Consider the following 20,804-nt stretch of genomic DNA (forward strand, 5'->3'; position numbering starts at 1 on the left):
CGTATCTGTAACCTAAATACAAAATATACATTCTATAGCATACTACCAAGTCACGCTCAGACCTCAGTTTCCACTTCCAGCCACACAAGATTTATAGAAATATTAATTGAGCTTACTGTGGGACTAGGTCGATTTGTGTAATATTGTCCTATAATATTTATTTATTTATTTAATAAAGAGTTCTGTGATAATAAGAGATCTTCAAAAGATTAATAAATAATAAGGTTATAGTTACAGGTAAATAAAAAACGAAATTTTATCATAGACATTTATTTTATCTATAATATAACATACATAAAAATATATTTCAAGTTACAAATAGAAATGTATAAAAATTTATGCTGAAAGACACAGATAATGAAACGAGGCAATAATGTTTACTACTTTACAATAACATTAAATGCAAAATATTATTTAAAAATTTGAACTCACAAGGTACTTTGAGCACAACAATTATATTTGGCCAATAGATAGATTTAGGGATATCACTTTATGTTTACAAAAGTAATCTAAAGACTTACAATTTAAATTGTGAATTTGAGATTAGTTTTACTTAAAACTAAATTAATTGTAAAGCTACAAGAAACAGACAAAGATCAAATTTTAAATAAAATTGCATCTTCAACCGATTACAGGCACTTGGAGTTGGGTGGGTTGGTAGGAACTAATGATTATTGAAATTTTATATTGGAATATTGGATGGAATGGATATAATAAAATAGCATGCACTTTAATAATAGATGTAAGATGATACTGTGTCTACATTTATAGAAAAAGCAATTAGAATTTCTATTTTTTGAAGATACAATTTTCTGTTACAAAATGCATGCACATATTGTATGCTAATTCAATAAGTGAATCAAGTTTTAGATGTAAAAAATATGACGTTGCCAAGATCCAACATAATTTATTTGTTCAAAAATAAAATTTGACTCACACCTCACTGGTGATTATTGAGCTTGACAACCCGAAGTTTTACGGCCAACACTGGACGGAAGAGACATGTACAAATTAATTTAGGTGATTAATTATACAAAACTTATTATTTTCTTTCCACAGCATATAATAAATAATACCCTTCTAACTTGCAAACATTAAAAAAGTACCAATGAATAACACCATATTATATACACATAAGCATCTCTAAATTCCTTGAGATTTTACTTTTATTTGTTTAGATTACATAAAAATTCTTAATTCTTAATAATATTTTTTGTGTACATACTTCTATAAAGTATTGTTTACATTGAATAGTATAAATTTGTTTTTGTTTCATAGTATAATAACTCAGTTCTAACAATTAAGTTTTCATTATGAATTTTTCTTTATACCTTCAAGCCAAACACCATTTTAAGAAATTGCTCATAATGTATTGTTATAACTCCATCTTGGTCAGTATCAAATTGCTGGAATGCTGAGGTTAATGTCTGAAATTGTAAATAATTTTGTGATTAAGGGTTCCAAAATCATACAAGGATTCAATAAATATCCAGTCTCAAAAAAATACAAGTCTTAAAATATATGAGGCATATACTTACATAAAGGGTAACACAGCACTGAATGAAATCATCAAAGAGAATAGTACCACGGCCAAATCTATCAAACTTCTGCACCATTATGTTCACAACATCATCTGAGAGTCTGTATCCAAATGCAGTCAGAGCATTCTTTAACTCTTGCCTATCAATATTGCCAGAATTGTCCCTGTCGAAGGATCTGAAACAATTCTGCCAGTCGCTAACATACTTCCACAGAGCTCCAAAATCTTCAAATGATATAACGCCTCTGTTTTGTTTATCAAACATTCCTAAAAAATAAAAAAGTTCACAAAAAAAATATAAAATAAAATTTCAATAGTAATCATTTATTAATTTTTTTTTTTTTTTTGTTTAATTTTATGCCAGTATTATTTTGGAAATTAAAGACTGATAGATTTTAATAGCGATGTATCCATTATACTAGACATCAGAATAGTATGTAATATAAATGAATCACATTTAAAATCCGTTAAAGTCTTGATTTCTAAAAGTTATCATTAAATTATCACAATTAAGTAAAAAAATAAACACATAAATTATGACATCATCTAGGTCAATGAATCATAATTACAAACCTATCATTAAACGGACAGTTTCTGGATTGAATGGATTCCAAGTACCATTAGAGAGAGCTTGTTGTAATTCATCAGCAGAAATGTATCCACTTCTGTCTTTATCCACCCTGAAAATAAAATTACATCATTATTAGTGTATTGCTGTTTAAGAAAACTGTTTTTTTTTTTTTATGAAACTTTTAATTTTTTTATAGTATTACCTTCTAAAAATGTCCCATAAGAATTCTCTACTTGGCATTGGAGATTGGAATGACATTGTTACCTGCAAGTTAAAGATAATTCAATTGTAAACAACATGAAAGAAACACAATTTTCCGTAACACCGTTTTTCGACACATAATAAAGAGTAAATTAATTTTTAACCAATATATTACGAACATATTAGAATATATTAGAACGAAGATTAAAACAAATATTTGATTATAACAATTGTTTATGAAGAAAAGTAGATTATTACATTAATTTATATTGTACAAGTAAAAGGAAAATTACTATCGAAAATCATATCGACAATAGTACCTTCTTACGTCTTTTTCTCGTAAAACTGTGGAATTTGCAACAAATGAAGTTTCAACTTCCAGTATTAACTTGTTGACTAGTTCTTGTTGTTTCAATTCAAGGGTTATTCCACAAACTTGAAATATGCTTGAAATTGTGATTTGTGAAATTTACACATTTATTGACACAATGTCGATGATGATTGATGACAATTGACATTACATTTGACATATAGAACGACAGGCACAGATAATTTGGCATATAGTGGCATATGGATGAGGCACTGGCGCGCACTGCCCACTGGAGACTGGAGTATGCGTGAAACAAGGCTTTCGAAAAATCTCACACAAAGAGTGTGTATGTATATATAATAAATCTCCCATTCATTAAACGGGATTAATGAATTTAGGAACGGCCCGTTATGCTGATGTTTTAATCTTGTTTTAATGGTATTGTGGAATTAAAAATAATGCTATTTACCATTTACCAATAATAATTTTAAAGATCGTCTAGACAAGTGTAGTTTCAAGTTTGTTTAACTATTATACCGCAGCCACACTATGTTCCTCGTCCTGCTCATCGCGCTGGCTGCCGTTATTCGCTGCAACATTGCCCTCTGGCCACACACTGCTCTACTCGTGCGATTAATCGCGTCGCTCTTCAGTTCGCACTCGTATTGCCGGTCCTTTGACTCGTGCGCAAAAGCCGACAAAATAGGGAGCAATGAGCAGGACGATGAGCTGCTCATCGTCCTCATGAGCACGACGAGTGGCATGACGAGTAACGTGGCCACACTATGTCTCTACCTACTTTCCTCGTTACTTCCCAAGTTACTTCCCATACCACTCGTCGAGTGTGTGTGGCCGCGGCATTAGGAATAATGAACAAAAATAAATTACTAGGTATTCAGTTAAGAAAACAAAATATAAGTTACCAGTGCAAACTTAGCACCCCATCTATGGAATTTTGGGTCGAAAATGACCTTGATCGTTAGGTCCCCGTTAGGTCCTTTAAGGTCCCACAATTTTTTCGTTAGGTCCCCTTTAGTTTTTTTAAAATAATTTTTTAAATTTTAGGTATAAAAAAATGCAACTTTAGCACCCCATCCATAGAATTTTGGGTCAAAAATGACCTTAATCGATAGGTCTCCGTTAGGTCCTATAAGGTCCCACAATTTTTTCGTTAGGTCCCCTTTAGTTTTTTTTTAATATTTTTTTTTTTAATTTTAGGTATAAAAAAGTTACACTTTAGCACCCCATCCATAGCAAAATTGGCAAATTTTATCAAAATCGTATTCTTTACCGTTAGGTCCGTATAGGCTCATCATTGAAATTGTTGAATTATTTATTTTATTACAATTATAAAATAATAAAAACCTGCGCATGCGCCTTAGAGCATTAAGGCATGCGCACATCATACATAAACAGTGCGAAATTTAAAATGGTATCGTTTCATTAATTAAATAAATCTATTGTTCTGAGAGTGCTTATTTATTAATATATACACCATAGATTGACAATACTTAATACACTAATAGTTATTTTAATTCTAGGTTTAAAAGTAGGTTTTACATAATACTTAGTACATTATTTTGATAAAACTCGTAGGGTTCAGCCTGCGTTTGCAATGTAAGCGGAAAACATGTATTTTTTTACGACATCACATTAGAAACCTCAAAAATAACAGTACTTCGCCACTATTTAATGGATGTTATTATACATATAAACCTTCCTCTTGAATCACTCTATCTATTAAAAAAACCGCATCAAAATCCGTTGCGTAGTTTCAAAGATTTAAGCGTACAAAGGTCAAAGTGACATAGGGACAGAGAAAGCGACTTTGTTTTATACTATGTAGTGATAGTGATAGAGTCCGGCTAACGAATGAAAAGGCGGCAAATTCAAAAAATCATCATATGGTAACTTAGGTTATAGTTGGAAATAAAGTTTTGATACTTTAATTTATTATTACGAGCTTTGTTTTTTTGAGAGATTAACAACATCTTCATCTATATAATATTATATATATGTAATCTGGTACAGTTATCTGATACAGATAAAAAAAGAACAGCTAGTGAAAGTAAGAAAAAACATAATAAAATACAATTAAATTTTGTTTAATCAATATAATCATATTAAATCTAAAAGCCGCGTTCAGCCGCGAATAAAGAATAAGAATCACTATCATTATCTCTGACATCATTAACTCTTCCATGTCTGCAGTTATTCCATCTTGTTTTTTTTTGTACTGCTCTTCAACATGAATAACCGTTTGGTCCTAGAATAAATCTCGTCGAGATACTGATTTTGTGTCTTTAAACATTTTGAACGGACAGATCGTTCAATTTTATATTGTTGCTTGAATAGTTTTTAACTGGATTACTGGTATCATCCATGCAAAATAATAATAATAATATTAAACAAATCATACCTACTTATAATAATGTGCAATGTAATCAAGATGAAAAGCATCAAAATATCAAGTCACACTTAACAATGCATTGAGATATTTCTCGTAAACACTCTTGTTTTTCCTTGAAAACTACATCTCTTTCAAATTGTTTCATTTTAAATTTATTAATCATAGTCTTAGTCTTAGATTACAAAATAAAAGACAGATGGAGCGTTGCCGAACTAAACCACAGAACACTATTACTCCTAGCGGAACTAAACCGAATGATTTATCGTCATTTTCAATAAAGCTATGTGTGCTGTCATTTCGCCGCTGCACTGTACGTAAACGGTGCGTAACGGTGTGCGTGTAATGTTACCGGATATTGAAAAATTTCCCAAATTTTTCCCCGACTACGGAAAAAAGAGGGTTATGTTTTTCGAATTTATATATGTATGTATAATATTTCTTTGACACGCCCTGCAGTATAAACCGTTGGACCGATTTTGAGATGTGAGGTTTCATTGCAATCATCTGAATTATTATGTTAGTGGCGGTAGTGACGTAGGCTATATAGATAAATTAGCAGTCAAGTTTTAATTTTTATTTTAATATAATTTCGGGTTTATGATATTTTTTTTTATAATAATGTAAAAATTCTTTTATTATATAAAGTAACTGCCTACTAAAGTTATATATGGACAAAATAATTATATTCAATTTTTAATTAAATAAATCACATAAAAAAAAGTTTCTATTATAATTACTTATATTATTTTTTATTTTTCAAAATATAATATGAATGCGAATAGCGGTAGTTTTTAGTCGAGAATACGGGACATTTTATTTTCATCATGGAGTTCACATAAATTAAATCGCTAGCGAAAACGACTATGACGTTTTTAAGCTTTATAAAAGTAACAAAATAATGTATTATGCTTATTAAAATAATCTAATAATGATCATGAACCTTTAGTGCACTATACAAATAATCACATTCACGATCGAAAAATCCAACAGCATTACCCTGAAGATCTTGTAACCATTTTACCGTTTTACCAATAAAAATGGCAAATTCATTTTCAAAATACTGGCAACATACGTTGAAGTTTTGTATTCCTTCATAACTGTAAAATTATTATTCGTATAAAGAAATAAATCAGCCAAATAATCTACAGAAAACCTGTGAAACGATGTTTCATCTTTTTTTTTGTTTTCGGGAACAAATTTTACAGCGTTTTATTATAACAAGACAGCATTTTTTTACTAAAATTGCAAACCCTTTTTGACGTATTCCATGACACTTTATGCGCTATAGCACTGGTGCATCGACGTATTTGTTTTTGATTTCGTATTTTCTTTGACAAGGGCGACGGGCGGTTGTCATGCTCCATCTGTACTTTATTTTGTAATCTAAGATCATAGTTTAAAGTTTTCGTCATGTTTTCAACTCAGTTTTCAAAAAATTTTTTTTTTTTAATTTTTTTTTTAGAAATCACTAAAATCCTAAGCTAAAATCGCAGAAAAAAAATCACTTTGAAAGCTTTGACACATCAACAACTCAGGTTTTAATGACAGATAACGGTCAAGGGTTGCCAAATAAATTTTCGAAATAAAAAGCCAGTTTCATCTTTCGAACCAGACGTGACTAGTATAGACACAAGATTTATTTATTGATTTAAATTTAATAAATGAAACGATACCAATTTAAATTTCGCATTGTTTATGTATGATGTGCGCATGCCTTAATGCTCTAAGGCGCATGCGCAGGTTTCAATTATTTTATAACTAGTGGTCCGCCCCGTTTTCGCCCGTGGTACATATTTAGTATCCTATATCCTTCTCCTGGCTCTAAACTACCTCCCTGCCAATTTTCAGCTAAATCGGTTCAGCCGTTCTTGAGTTATAAGTGGAGTAACTAACACGACTTTCTTTTATTTAATATATAGATTTTAATAACATAAATAATTTAACAATTTCAATGATGGGCCTCTACGGACCTAACGGTAAAGAATACGATTTTGATAAAATTCGCCAATTTTGCTATGGATGGGGTGCTAAAGTGTAACTTTTTTATACCTAAAATTAATAAAAAAAATATTTAAAAAAAAACTAAAGGGGACCTAACGAAAAAATTGTGGGACCTTATAGGACCTAACGGAGACCTATCGATTAAGGTCATTTTTGACCCAAAATTCTATGGATGGGGTGCTAAAGTTGCATTTTTTTATACCTAAAATTTAAAAAATTATTAAAAAAAAAAACTAAAGGGGACCTAACGAAAAAATTGTGGGACCTTAAAGGACCTAACGGGGACCTAACGATCAAGGTCATTTTCGACCCAAAATTCCATAGATGGGGTGCTAAGTTTGCACTGGTATATAAGTTCATACTTGAATTTTTTTACAAATATATTTTAATGATGAATTACATATATACTTATGTATTTTTTAAATAAATAATAATATTATAAATTTTATTACGCATAAAAGCTTTTGATTTGACATAACCAAAGCGTAAGTTCAAAGCCAAAACTTGTTCGGTAAAAAAAAAAATTGCATTTTTCTCTGATATTAAAATGGCGGATGTCCAAAGCAACGAGCGTAAACTAAAAGTTAATAAAAACGGCAAAGTTGTGAAAAAGCGCTCAAGAAATCCAGAAGGTAATTTAGTGCTTGCAGAGCCCAAATTTTTTGGTTGTATTATTTTAAATATAACTCACTACAAATGATTTGTATCGACTGTTATTAAGTCATGGAACTACTCGGATTATGACTCTTACTACTTTTTGATACGTAGATCTTATTTGAACCTGTTTTGTCGGTGTTTTTAAATATTATTTTTATTTCTCCTATGAATATTTTGATTTTTCTCAATAATAAAAATAACTTTTTTAACAATAAAAGAACGATATAAAAAATGTAAACAATTTATTTTTTTCATATTTAAAATTACTTATTTTTTTCTCAGAATGGCACAAGCAAAAACAGAAACGATTGAGAATTGCTGGATTGGAATATATCAATGCAAATGGAAAAATCGTTCCTCCAAAACAACCAGGTCCTGACTGTAATTGTCGTAGGAAATGTTTTCAAAAAGTACCGGAGGATGTACGTCTTAAGACATTTCAGGGATTTTACTCCATGAAAACTCACGATGAACAAAATGCTTACCTTTTTGGTTTAATGAGACAGGTTGATGTTAAAAGAAAAAGAGTGAAATCCAGCAGTCGTAGAACATGCACATTTGAATACTTTGTCCGTGTTAAAGGCAGGGAGACTCAAGTCTGTCAAACAGCATTTAAAAATATACATGCTATAACTGAGAGAAAGGTCAGAGTTCTTTGTAAGAAAATGGATGATGGTATTATGTTCCCTAGTGATAATAGAGGAAAGAATAGTCACAGACGATCAGGAGAGGTGCGTCTTCCATCAGGAGTAGTTGATCAAATAAAAAATCACATATACTCCATAGTTCATACACACAGATTAAAAGATTTCATAAGATTGGACAAGATAGCAGGTCTGGAAATCAATATTTCAAAAATGTGGAAGGATTACATCAAGACTTATGATCCTGACAACATTACAGCCACAATGCCTAAATCAAAGAGAAGCTCTGATATGGTACAGCCACAAAATGAACCTCCCCCACCACCAGCTCCTATGCCAGTGCCACAAGAATCTTTTGCTCCAATTGCTTATCCAGGCAGTGGTCATCTTATGAACATAGCAGAAAATTATTTTGAGAATCAATATCAAACAGCATTGACAACCTCATCTGCTGCAACAAATTTTTACCCTGCGCAAAGTGGTCAGCATCCACAAGGCATGGGCATCCTCCTACAATCAGTCAATAGGCCAGCGCAACCAACTACATTTATTTTACTTTCTGCTAAACCAGAACCCTCTCAGGATAATAAAATTGCTCTAACTACCATGCCATATAACGAACAAGGTCAAACCTTAGAAGTTTCTTTTGAAACAAGTAAATCTAAGAAACCCAAGAAGGAGAGAAAGAAAGGACCTATTGTTAAACAGTGGAGGTACAGTAACATATTTCATGATGAGATTAACGGGGCAGCTTTAGCAGCTATTAAAACTAGGTTGGGTATGTATTATGCAGAAAGTGATGCTGCCAGAAAAAAGGCAAAACAAGTAAGAGCACAAGAAACTGTTCAGACACAAACTGAACAAGCCCCAATTAAAACTGACCAGTCAGTGGTTCGGCCTCCACACCAACTCAGAGCTACGCACACATTGACTATATTTACCTAATAGTGCTTGAATTGTGAATAATAATTATTAATTATTGAGCATCTCATAACATTAATATTAAGCTTCAAAGTATTAAGAATACGTAGGAAATCAATAATCTCAATATTAGAAATTAGTGTTTAGGGAAAAATTCAAAATAAGCCTTTAAAATCTGTGCTATTTTAAAATAATTTATTGTAATTTTGTTTTTATTTATTATTGAATTTATGGAGAAAATATTTTAACAATTAAGATTAGTGCTAGAACTATAATAATTAACTAATATCTGGTATTGCTACTATTATTTACTATTATATTGGTAATGAAAAGCTTTTTACTGATTAACTTCATTTACAAGTTTTATATGTATATGAAGTACCTATGTAACTGTGTATTTTATTTGAAGTGATAATTATTATTTTACTATATTACGATTACATACATTATGTAATTAAATCTATTTAAATATATCATGACTTATTATTCAATGTATCAATCCATTTAGTATGTATTTAACTTGTTGATTGTTCCAAGAACATCAAAAAAAATTGTTTTTCTTAATTCTGTATTTAAACTGGAAACAGCATTTCTTTCCACTGAGTAATTAGTCAAAAGCTTTAGTTTTAATCCTAATTCAGTTAAACACGAGCGAAGCGGCGTAGCGTCAGCGAGCGAGGTCTATTTGCGCAAAATGGATTTGTCCCAATACACGTCACACAAAAAAAATATTTCAAGAATAAGTATTTTGGGATTTTTATTAATTTATAGGCACACATAAATTTAAAAAATATTCAATTATAGCTTATAAATCAGAAATTACTACAAAGGGACATCTGTAAAGATCATCCCTATTGTTTGGAGGTAAATAAATAAAAGAATAGAATAGATTTTATAAATTTATTGTAAACTTAAATTACGCGGAAAGCACACAGACTCCACCCACAGACTTGATCTTCTGTTCAGCTGTCTTCGAGAAGAATTTAGCTTTAACTATGACGGGCTGCTTTGGGAGTTTGCCTTTGCCGAGCAGTTTGTAGTAACCCTGAAAAGAGAAACATATTTAGGTTATTTTTTAATTTATAAATATTTTAGTGGGTGTCACAACTTCTGGATATCACCTGCAAGCAGCAAAACTGGCTGTTTTTTTATCAAGTTTTATGAATGTATTTATAGTGTATATTTTATGGATATTCGTACCATAGGAATCAAAATTTGTATTTATAGTACACTTAATAAATTAATATTCATTATTCAGGTGAAGAGGGGTTGAAATATAATAATTGAGGTTCATGTATTTTATAGAGGTGAATTCTCCTTTTATAGGTAATATAAAATACATGACAAAAATATCCTGATCCTGAGTTATCATTAGTAAAACCAAACATTAATATTATCTCGTATCTGATAATTACATTATTATTATTTTTATCTCAATATTCAAGAGTTAAGAAGCATATGTGTAACACTATGTTTTATGAAATAGCATACATACATTGTACAACTTTTGAAAAACAATTTCTAATACTATAAACTTTTAAAAGTGTATCAACAACTTTTTTCATAGCTGCAGTTTTTATAATATCTGTTCAGACACCATATAACACATATTGAAAAAAAAACATGTTAAAATCTATTCATTGAGATATGTATTTGAAAACTCATCAACAGTATCTGTTCATATCAATACCATCCAAGTAAAAGCAAATAATATTGCATGGTCATGCATACAAATGATATCTGATATTTCAGTAAAATTTTGAATTAAAATTTGTATGTTTTACAGAATCTTAACATTAAAGCATATCAATACTTACAGCCTTGACAATGTTGATGACTGGTACCTTGCCATCTGTGGCACTGGCGTACTTAAGCCTAGTCTGTTCTGAGACAAGAGTCCACAATTTGTCCAAATTTAATACAGGACAGAAGACCTTGTTTTTCCTCAAGTGGAAATTCCTCATACCAAGCTAAAACAGACATAAAACATGTGTTAAACACAAAATAACAATGTTTGTATACGGTAAAGTGTATTACATATAATGTTTAGTTATATGCAGAGGTAGTCTTACCTTGCCGAAGTATCCAGGGTGGTACTTATCCATGTTGATTCTGTGATGGTGCTCACCACCAGCATTACCGCGACCACCGGGATGCTTACGGTGCTTTCCTGTAACACAACAACACGTGATATTAAGTCTACAAGATAATATAAATATGTTTTCACGCTTTGTAGGTTATATGTTTTGATGCGGAGGATAGCATGGAAACTTACCGATACGACCATGTCCATGACTGACATGTCCTCTCAACTTCCTGGTCTTCTTTTTGGAGGTGGCCTGCACAGTAAGTAATAGATTAATAACATTTTCGTTTAAACTAATTTCATTGAGAAATATTTGTACGTGTAATACACTTATTAATTTCACAACACTAATTTAACAAATATTTAAGACAACTTTCAACGATTATCGAGAAAATTATTGATAATTCACTGACAATGAACACTAACCATATTTTCGGCTTTCGTGAAGGAATGGCAAAAGAAAGAGACCGAAACAAACTAGACGTCAATGTCAAATAACTTTTTTATGTTTTTCTCATTATTTACAGGGACAGGATACTTGTCTTATGAACTATGTTTCATTTGAGTCACTATAAGTTAGACTTATACCAATTAAAATGAGGCATATTATTCATATATAATTAATACGTTATTATGCGTAGATAATTTCCGAATCCATTGGTACAAGTGGTTCTAAAACACTCCTAATCTCCATTATCGGATTCAAGAACTAAATTGAATACACACTATTTATCACAAGCTTCTAATTTCTAAATCAGCTTCTAAATCTAGTGACTCAATTCGCTATAGTGTGCTAAGCTTATTATATTTTAAGATAATATTTTACTTTGTTTATCTTATCACAACGCGTTTATTGATATTATCACAACGCTTTAAATTTGACAGATTTTTTATTATTTCATTCTATTTACATTTTTTCAGTATTTTTTATATCTTGGATATTTTTAAAATTTTCAAAAGACGTTGGTATTACCATGTAATAGGATCGCAACTTTACAATATTATTTATCTATGTTTTTGCGACACTTTTCTGAGGTGACATAATAATAAATGAACTCATTAATCTGTGCTCAGTACGTTTCCAGAAAATGGTCGGGTTGATTGTCGAAGTCTGACACGTATTTCGCTAAAAATCGTAAATATTTTTCCAAAAACTTTATCATGTTTGCATTTTCATTGTGATATTCCATAAGCCACTGTTATAATATTCAAGATGGAGTTCCGTGAGACGTTACTAGCAGCCCAGCGTAATCAACAAGAAAAGTCATCTGTTGTGAGTTTATGATTATAATTTGCGACATAAAAGTACATACTTTTGTCCATGTTATTTTATACTTCATACAATTTTATTAACTTATACCATACTAAATTTCCACGATAATTTTGATTGAAGTGATAATGATATAGTAAATTTCTTGCGTTTTAGGAAAAATGTGATTAAAATAATGGGTTCATATTTCGATTTGTAATACATAGGTATTTTTTTTTTATAAAATTCCATCGACTGATATTATTTACATATTTGTTTTAGAGTAATTATTATTACAAAGCCAAGTTTGATCCTCCGAAAAAGGAACAAAAAGCAAAAGATAGACTTTCAGCAAATATACAAAGGTTTCTGGCAAAGAAAGATGAAGAAGAGAGACAAAAGAAATTGGAGGCACAGAGGAAGAGGGAGGAATTACTTGCTATGCGTGACCCCAAGGTGAAAACATTTCCATACTTAAAAATATTGTATGTATGATATAATATGTATTTGGATGACACATTTTCATTATTTTTAAATAAATTGATTTGTATTGAAAATATTATAATATTTTAATTGTATTTTAGTATAATTTATTATTATTATCATTATAGGCTCTTAGAAAGATACAAAAAACTTTGAAAGTAATAAAATCTGCCAACAAATCTGTAATCGCTGATGCCATAGACAGAGATAATACTGCCGTAACCAGAGAAGGGCCAGACCAACCTGATCAAGACGATTATGGCTACGAATCACAAGCTGCTGCTGCTATTTACGAGAAAATGATGCAAAAATACAGTAAATTGCCTGATGAACCAAAATTTCCTAGTACCAGTGAGTTGTGATGTTTATAATATTGATCTTATTTAACAAAATACATATTACACATATATGTATCTACGGTACAGTTAACATTATGTATTTTACTGGATTTCTGGTTAGTTTACTACAAATGTAGGTCATGCTTTTAATCTGGAGCATGCCAGGACAGGTTATTAGTTTTAATTGTTAAAAATCATTTTATCTACGACAATGTTTCTAAATACCTCAATTGTATATTTTAAATGTAGATATTTAAAAACATGTATTTGATGGTGTGCTTTTGTTTTTAACTTATGACTGCCTATGCCTTTTAAATTATTTGTGTATCATCCATACTAATATTATAAATGCGAAAGTAACTCTGTCTGTCTGTCTGTCTGTTACTCAATCACGCCTCAACTACTGAACCAATTTGCATGAAATTTGGTATAGAGATATTTTGATACCCGAGAAAGGACATAGGCTACTTTTTATCCCGGTAAATAGGATAGGTTTTATCCCCGCAATCCCATGGGAACGGGAACTATGCGGGTTTTTCTTTGACTGCGCGGGCGAAGCTGCAGGTGGAAAGCTAGTATGAAATAAATAAGTATGTATGTGTTTTTATTACATAGAAGAGATCTTATAGTAGAGTAAATATTTTAAGAGTATATCTTGAGTCCACATATTTATGTAGATATTTACATAATTTAATTGGCTTTGAGGATTAATATTGTCCTTAAACATGAAGTTCAAGCAGCTTAATCTGAATTAAAATCATACCAGAAGTATTTTTTCTACTTTGAGTCATTGGAAGCATAAATAATTAGAGATTTTTACTGAATTACCTGCATTGCTCCGCTCCTGTTGGTCTTAGCGTGATGATATATAGCCTATAGCCTTCCTCGATAAATGGGCTATCTAAAAAAGAAAGATTTTTTCAAATTGGACCAGTAGTTCTTGAGATTAGCACGTTCAAAGAAACAAACAAACTCTTCAGCTTTATAATATTAAGTATAGATTTACCATAGTAATACCTACATAAGTGATAAAAATAAATACTCATCAAAATTAACAATATTTGTACTTTATTCATGTGATATTAATAATTGTTTACAGGCAGTTCACATAATAAGGATTTGAATGGCACCAGAGAAAGGGTTAAGCATGCTTTGAAACATGAAGATGATCCTGTGCCTCACAAGAGGAGACGTCGCACAGAAAATGGAGGTAAGTTATATTATGATAAAGGAATTTTTTTATATATTATTTACATATTTATATTTGTGAAGTACATGGGCAAAAATGTTTTTAAATTAATTTATAATGAGCATTTATTGTATGTATAAATTAATATTATTTGTACTAAAAACATGTATTTTTGACTCAATTCAATAATTTATTTTCTTTTATTCTGCCGATTCATAAACCCGCCCGCCCTTTAACAACATTGCAGATCGGGAGTCAAGTCCGCCTCAAAAGTATGAACCAGAGAAAGATAAAAAGCCAGACAAGCCAAAAATCCGAAAGCCCGCGCCGCCGCCCATAGATTTCAATCAGCTTTTAAAGATTGCCGAGCAAAAGAAAAGTGAACCAATCGATATTGCTGCAAAGAAAGCTGTGGCTGAACCCGAACCAGACAGACTGATGACAAAGAAACAGAAGAGGGAATATGAAGAGGAAATGGCGAGACGGCAGCGCAGGCAAGAACGGATCGATGCTGAGAAAGCTGGGGGTCGGAAAGGTATGTGTATACTGAATACACTATGGTACTCATCATATTATACTGTGTACAATTTTGTATAATATACTCTGTGATAGCTGGAATCTAAATAAAAAATAAAATTTTAATGCTACAAATGTAGTCAACAATATTTATCATTAATTGAACTCACTGTTTATCTAAAAATAATTTAATTGACAAAACAGAAATAAATGAATTGAGTGTCAGTATTAGAACCACTACAGTATTTTTTAAAATAGAAATTCAATCAGATTTTATATGTTTTATATTTGTTATTCCTTCTTATTTTATTTCTACTAAAAAGACATTTCACTCACGAGTTGGCATTGGTCTTTTTTCATTACTTTGTCATAAGTGTTTTATGTTTATAGTTTTAAAAAATGTTTATGTTTTTATTTAGAATAGCTTTTATTGCTCAAATATCCATCTTATATTGCAAATTTTTTGAAATGGTAACATAGAAACATGAAATTTTATTTTAGTTTCAAAGGAGGAAAGGCCACCAGAAAAAGAATACAAATCAGAAACAACTGGTGGCTTTAAAAGGATACCAAAAATCGGTGAGAAATCGTCAACATTATCATCAAGTATCAAGAATGATTATCCAAAACATAACGACAGGGAGAAGGTTTCATCTGACCGGGAAAGATCCGAGAAAATGCAAAGAGAAAAAGATAGAGCTAGATCAGATCGAGACAAAATAGAAAGGGAAAAGGAAAGAATAGATAAAGAAAGATTGGACAAATTAAAGGCAGAGAGAGAACGAATTGACAGAGAAATGGAAAGACTTAATAAAGACAGAGAAAGGTTGGAGAAGACGAAAGCCAAGTTGGAGAGTGTTTCGTTAGACAAGGGAAAAGTAGAGAGATTAGACAAAACTAAACTAAGCAAAGAGATTGCCATGAAACAAGAAGCTAAGAAAAGTATAGACTTAAAGAGCCAAAACACATACAGGATAGACAAAAATTCGAATGAGAGAAAAGTACTGCCACAAAAGCCTGACGGTAAACTAACAAATGGCCACAATTCACAAAGTAAACCAGTGCCAAAACTTAGTAAAGAAAGCTTAGATAGGAATGGTATGAAGGAGAGAATGGCATTAGCGAAACAAAGAGCTTTAGATAGTAGCCCTAAGGTTAATGGTCAAGTGAGACCTGAAAATGGTAAGCGATTAGAGCCTGGCAAAAGTATACCTAAGAAGGTAGATGATAGAAGACCAATGCAAGGTGCTTCTAAACAACAAGGTGGACCGAGTAAGCCTGTGATATCTAATAGTTTTGATTTTGATAAGCATGTTAATTCATTGGGTAAAAACGGACATAAGAAACTACCACCCGGTGACAGGAGGAGGCCAAATCCGAATGATATAAGAAGAAAACAAAAATGTGAGTATGCTAATTTAATTCCATATTTAATCTTATTAAGAATGAAGAAATATAAGAACAATTCTCGTACTTCAAGGAATATAATAAAAAAAGAATTAACGAAATTGGTCCAGCCGTTCTCGAGTTTTGTTCGTACTAAAACATTTGGTGATTAATTATTATTATAATAGATAGAAAATACACTTAGTTCTATGGCCGAGTGAATGGACACAAATTTTTTTTTTATTAAACTATGTAGTTCATAGCTTCTCTCATTTATTACATTTTCTCAAATAAATTATCTACAACAAACAATTTTTATTTCACAACCATACACTTTTTTATCATAATAATAGACTTCATTCAAATGTAAAGTGTGTATAATAATATAACATAACATATTTCAGCTCGCATAGATTCAGATTCAGAGTACGATTCCGAGATGGACGACTTCATCGACGATGGCGACGAGAATCTCGATTATTCGTCTGCAATCAAAGAAATATTTGGCTACGATAAATCAAGGTAAGTATAAATGGATAACTTGTTGGTGAGAATATATTATACTAGCTTTCCGTTCGCGACTTCGCACGCGTTTTCAAAGAAAAACCCGCATGGTTTCCGTTCCCGTGGGTTTTCCGTGATAAAACCTATCCTGTGTGTTAATCCAAGTTACCCTCTATATATGTGCTGAATTTCATAGAATCGGTTCAGCGGTATTTGCGTGAAAGAATAACAAACATACATACATACACATAAATACATCCTCACAAATTTTCGCATTTATGATATTATGTAGGTAGTAGGATTGTATTGTTATCATCACTAGTTTATATGCCATTGTACTGTGTGTTCTTAATATTTAAAAACAAGTATTACAAAAACTCCAATGATAACTTTGAATTTTGAATATTACTTTCAGTACTTACAAAAACTGCAATTATTTCAGGTATCGAGACATGGACGATGATGACGACCCTACAATGGAGTCTAGTTTTGCGCGACAACAGCGCGAAGAATATATAAGCAAGAAAATTGGTGAGTTAATATGTATAATATAATATTGTATAATATTGCACACAAAATGCACAGGGACATTACATATAAATAATTTTAAAGAAATCAGATATAATTCTATGATATTCTTTTCATTTAGTTTTATATTAGTTCAGGATACATCGCCCATTTTTTGAGAACCATCAAATCAAAAATTTTTATCCTTGTTATCTCTGCCAAATATTTGAGAACCATCAAATCAAAAATTTTTATCCTTGTTATCTCTGTTAGCTACCACAATCGAGACTTTCGTACACGAAATTATTGGGCGTCTCATCAAAATAAAGCTACAAACGGAAAATTAGCTTGATAGTAGTCACTTGCAAAAATGGGCGATGTATCCTGAACTATATTATGTATAAAATTTTCGTGTCACATTGTGAGCTAGTTTTTCGCTTGGTCTGTTCTAGTCTAACAGTTAAACACACTTTTTAAATTATTATTCTTATAAGTCATAACTTTATTTTACAGGTATTATGGAGGACTTGGAAGACATGCGACTTGAAGCAATGGAGAAAAAGAAAAAAGGTAAAAGAAGGATATCTGATGATTGACGACCAAACTGCTTCCACGGATAACTTTGGACCAACCGAACTTTGTTGTGTTGTGTGTACACTGTACTGATTGTTGTGCTTAAATTGTATAATTTAATATGTGATTAAAAATTACTTGCTAAAAATTACTTATACTTTTGGGCAAATTTGTTAAACGTAACAAAATATTATAAATAATAGACAATATGATGTTCACTTGGTGATTATTATTTTAGCACAAAAACGGCTTGCGCTTGATTTGTATAAATGTGAAGTTTAAAAGAATTACAGTTTATTGATTTCTTTAAACGAAGTATTGTGTTGTATAAATGAGTACAGATCTCTAGTTTAACCATTAATATGAACTTTTTGTTTGTCTTACTGGATGAAATTAAACGGCAACACATAATTATTATGTCTTATTATTATGCGTTTTTTGACACTGTGTTACTATTTTTAGGATATACTTTAAAATATATTTAGATTAATTTAAGACAAAACAGGTGTTTTCATTTTCAATAAACTAACATAGATAATACAAATTAACTTACCTTATGTTGAAATATGTCAATGTATATATTATTATGTTGTAGCAATAACTATAAATAGTAATAAATAATATACCTACATCACGAATAACTATTTGTTTTGATAGCAATGCTTGCAGTTACGAAACTTTTTTCTGTTTATTTAGGATATGTAACTACTCACTGTCTCAGAATAATTAAATAAGCAATTGGTTGGAGATCATTTTTTTCTGTATACAATTAAATTGGGTTTATGTATATGGAGTATCTTTATTTATTGAAAAACTAAATTTGTTTTTGATTTGTTTATCTATCGATGTCTTGAAAAGAATATTTAATTAATTTTATATGGATTAATAAATAAATATAATGTTGCTGAATGTAAGATGAATTATGTAAAAAAGAACAAAAAAATAAATTTATATGCAGGCATACTTGTGTTTTTTTCTTGAATAATAATCACAGATAATAATTTATCAACAATAATATCTGTGCCTCCAGTGAATAAGGGAATAACTCAAAAACAGCACTTTTCAGGAGAGACAAAAAACTATATATCAACACTAAATCTTTGTAACTTCAAATTTTTAAGCTTGTATGGGTAAGATATGATGTTAGACTTTAGTTTTACATATAAACAGATATTGTAACAACCCCATAAATATACTTTTTTCGTGTTTTTTTGTAGTTGTGGCCTTATGAACGAGTACTTCATGGAATAACTCAATGTATTCACATAATTTTTTTTTTGCTCTTTGCAATATAACGACTTATGCCCTAATGCACTATGTTCATAGTCACATAACACGACTTATATTATTGCCAGTTTTGGTTTTATAGAAATAATGCGACTTATCATGCTTGAAATTTGTGTACTTTATGACTCAATTGAGGCCTTTTAGTGGAACAACCATGCATGTAGCTTGAAAAACGAATGAAATCAACGGATTTTTTATCGTTATTAGATATAATAAAAACAAAACAACTTTTAGGTGTTCATGCATTTAACCTTAGAAGTCCAATCTACGTAAATTTGATGTACACCGCGGCGAAATATCTTTGTCTTTTCTATATTTACCATCGAATCACTTCGAAATCCAGAAACAACTCATTAGCCGTCGAGACCTAGCAGTACATAGTTGGCTCTTCCCGGTAAATTCCGCCATTTTGTAGTAAAGAGGATGTTGTACGTCATTTTGACGTATAATTGGGCTTTTCGTAACTTTTACGATTGTTTAAAAAAAAATAAGTATTTTGTGATTTATTTGAATATTTTTTTTCCAAGTCACGTTTTACATGATATAGTATTATATACTATATATTGAGTATAAAATAGGATCCAGAAAACTTTAACACTAGGACGAAAAACCTTCAATTTTAGTAAATTATGACTGTTGTCCTCCGCTGGATTTGGACTCCAAGAAAGAGGATTGGGTGGCTGAGATGTTGTCTGGTGGTTATAAACGAATATGTCATGGTGGTTATACATTGAGGATACAAGCACTATAAAGAGATAAGAGAAGCTAGAAAACCATATTCCTGTATGTTCAGTTACCTTACAGGGAAAGTTATAGGTGGTCTGTGGCGATATTTTACGGCATGATATGAAATTTTAACAATTTCTATATCTTATAATATCAAAATAATATAGATAAATAAAGAAAAAACAATGAGCCGCAGAGATTTTATGAAAAAATTAAGCACAGATTTGAAGGTGCCTTGGATGCAAATACGACTTGAAGAGACTACGTGACAATATCCCAATTTTTTTAAAATATGTGGTACCAGAGTATCCATAATATGTTAACGATTATGCAGGACCAAAATAGTATCGATATTGCGGATTTTTTCCTATAAAAAAGGCAAATTACAGTGGCTAAAACGCTATATGAGAGAGAACACAATATTCATAATTGTCAAGACTGGTTATAATTTTTTTTTCTATGCGTCTATAATTATAGTATTATTGGTTAGATTAAATTAAAAAAAACTAAGTAGTTATTTTTTATAAAACTTACCCAATTATAACTAAGAAGAAAATATAAGTTTAACATTTTTGTTGGCTTTTTTAGAAAATTCAATTATCGTTCTGTATTTATATAAACAAAGAGTATAATATCATTAAATGCACTTAATGTGTTAATTAAAACTGTATTCTTATCTATTGCAAAAAATAGTTAATTTCCATA

General features: G+C 30.7%; 4 protein-coding genes across 7 annotated transcripts; 2 read left to right on the top strand and 2 right to left on the bottom strand.

Moving 5' to 3' along the window:
- Window positions 1-254: 254 nt before the first annotated feature.
- Window positions 255-2,806, bottom strand: LOC123691916 (programmed cell death protein 6). Of its 3 annotated transcripts, none has more exons than XM_045636503.1 (6): window positions 2,641-2,806; window positions 2,314-2,375; window positions 2,114-2,220; window positions 1,539-1,807; window positions 1,332-1,427; window positions 255-987 (listed from the first exon to the last, which is right to left on the bottom strand). In XM_045636503.1, exons 2-6 carry the CDS (start codon window positions 2,367-2,369, stop codon window positions 976-978), a joined length of 540 nt encoding a protein of 179 aa, XP_045492459.1. In that variant the 5' UTR covers window positions 2,370-2,375; window positions 2,641-2,806; the 3' UTR covers window positions 255-975. The 3 variants fall into 3 exon arrangements, with proteins under 3 accessions (XP_045492459.1, XP_045492458.1, XP_045492460.1); XM_045636502.1 differs by having other exon boundaries at window positions 2,633-2,805; XM_045636504.1 differs by having other exon boundaries at window positions 255-1,427; window positions 2,633-2,805.
- Window positions 2,807-7,524: 4,718 nt separating this feature from the next.
- LOC123691982 lies at window positions 7,525-9,684 on the top strand. The gene is made up of 2 exons (XM_045636582.1): window positions 7,525-7,665; window positions 7,973-9,684. Exons 1-2 carry the CDS (start codon window positions 7,581-7,583, stop codon window positions 9,277-9,279), a joined length of 1,392 nt encoding a protein of 463 aa, XP_045492538.1. The 5' UTR covers window positions 7,525-7,580; the 3' UTR covers window positions 9,280-9,684.
- A 457-nt stretch (window positions 9,685-10,141) lies between these two features.
- On the bottom strand, window positions 10,142-11,881 carry LOC123691684 (60S ribosomal protein L27a). Its single transcript, XM_045636206.1, has 5 exons — window positions 11,768-11,881; window positions 11,531-11,594; window positions 11,328-11,425; window positions 11,073-11,225; window positions 10,142-10,300 (listed from the first exon to the last, which is right to left on the bottom strand). Exons 1-5 carry the CDS (start codon window positions 11,768-11,770, stop codon window positions 10,172-10,174), a joined length of 447 nt encoding a protein of 148 aa, XP_045492162.1. The 5' UTR covers window positions 11,771-11,881; the 3' UTR covers window positions 10,142-10,171.
- Window positions 11,882-12,401: 520 nt separating this feature from the next.
- LOC123691804 (protein SPT2 homolog) lies at window positions 12,402-18,585 on the top strand. Of its 2 annotated transcripts, XM_045636365.1 has the most exons (10): window positions 12,415-12,476; window positions 12,555-12,614; window positions 12,873-13,046; window positions 13,202-13,424; window positions 14,511-14,621; window positions 14,848-15,135; window positions 15,618-16,520; window positions 16,907-17,024; window positions 17,449-17,537; window positions 18,027-18,585. In XM_045636365.1, the coding sequence occupies exons 2-10, from the start codon at window positions 12,555-12,557 to the stop codon at window positions 18,107-18,109; spliced, it is 2,049 nt and encodes a 682-aa protein (XP_045492321.1). In that variant the 5' UTR covers window positions 12,415-12,476; the 3' UTR covers window positions 18,110-18,585. The 2 variants fall into 2 exon arrangements, with proteins under 2 accessions (XP_045492320.1, XP_045492321.1); XM_045636364.1 differs by having other exon boundaries at window positions 12,402-12,614.
- Window positions 18,586-20,804: the final 2,219 nt, after the last annotated feature.

The sequence above is a fragment of the Colias croceus genome, chromosome 5 (genome assembly GCF_905220415.1).
Source record: "Colias croceus chromosome 5, ilColCroc2.1".
Taxonomy (NCBI): domain Eukaryota; kingdom Metazoa; phylum Arthropoda; class Insecta; order Lepidoptera; family Pieridae; genus Colias; species Colias croceus.

Bases quoted from the DNA above. Each gene is read 5' to 3' on its own strand.
- LOC123691916 (XM_045636503.1), bottom strand. From the start codon at position 2,369: ATGTCATTCCAATCTCCAATGCCAAGTAGAGAATTCTTATGGGACATT. The intron at 1,808-2,113 runs GTTTGTAATTAT...TTTATTTTTTAG, and splicing joins AACTGTCCGTTTAATGATAG to GAATGTTTGATAAACAAAAC. The intron at 1,428-1,538 runs GTAAGTATATGC...TTACAATTTCAG, and splicing joins AGTGCTGTGTTACCCTTTAT to ACATTAACCTCAGCATTCCA.
- LOC123691982 (XM_045636582.1), top strand. From the start codon at position 7,581: ATGGCGGATGTCCAAAGCAACGAGCGTAAACTAAAAGTTAATAAAAAC. The intron at 7,666-7,972 runs GTAATTTAGTGC...TTTTTTTCTCAG, and splicing joins GCGCTCAAGAAATCCAGAAG to AATGGCACAAGCAAAAACAG.
- LOC123691684 (XM_045636206.1), bottom strand. The intron at 11,226-11,327 runs GTAAGACTACCT...TGTCTGTTTTAG, and splicing joins ACCCTGGATACTTCGGCAAG to CTTGGTATGAGGAATTTCCA. The intron at 10,301-11,072 runs GTAAGTATTGAT...TTCTCTTTTCAG, and splicing joins TCATCAACATTGTCAAGGCT to GGTTACTACAAACTGCTCGG.
- LOC123691804 (XM_045636364.1), top strand. From the start codon at position 12,555: ATGGAGTTCCGTGAGACGTTACTAGCAGCCCAGCGTAATCAACAAGAA. The intron at 14,622-14,847 runs GTAAGTTATATT...ACAACATTGCAG, and splicing joins ACGTCGCACAGAAAATGGAG to ATCGGGAGTCAAGTCCGCCT. The intron at 15,136-15,617 runs GTATGTGTATAC...ATTTTATTTTAG, and splicing joins GAAAGCTGGGGGTCGGAAAG to TTTCAAAGGAGGAAAGGCCA.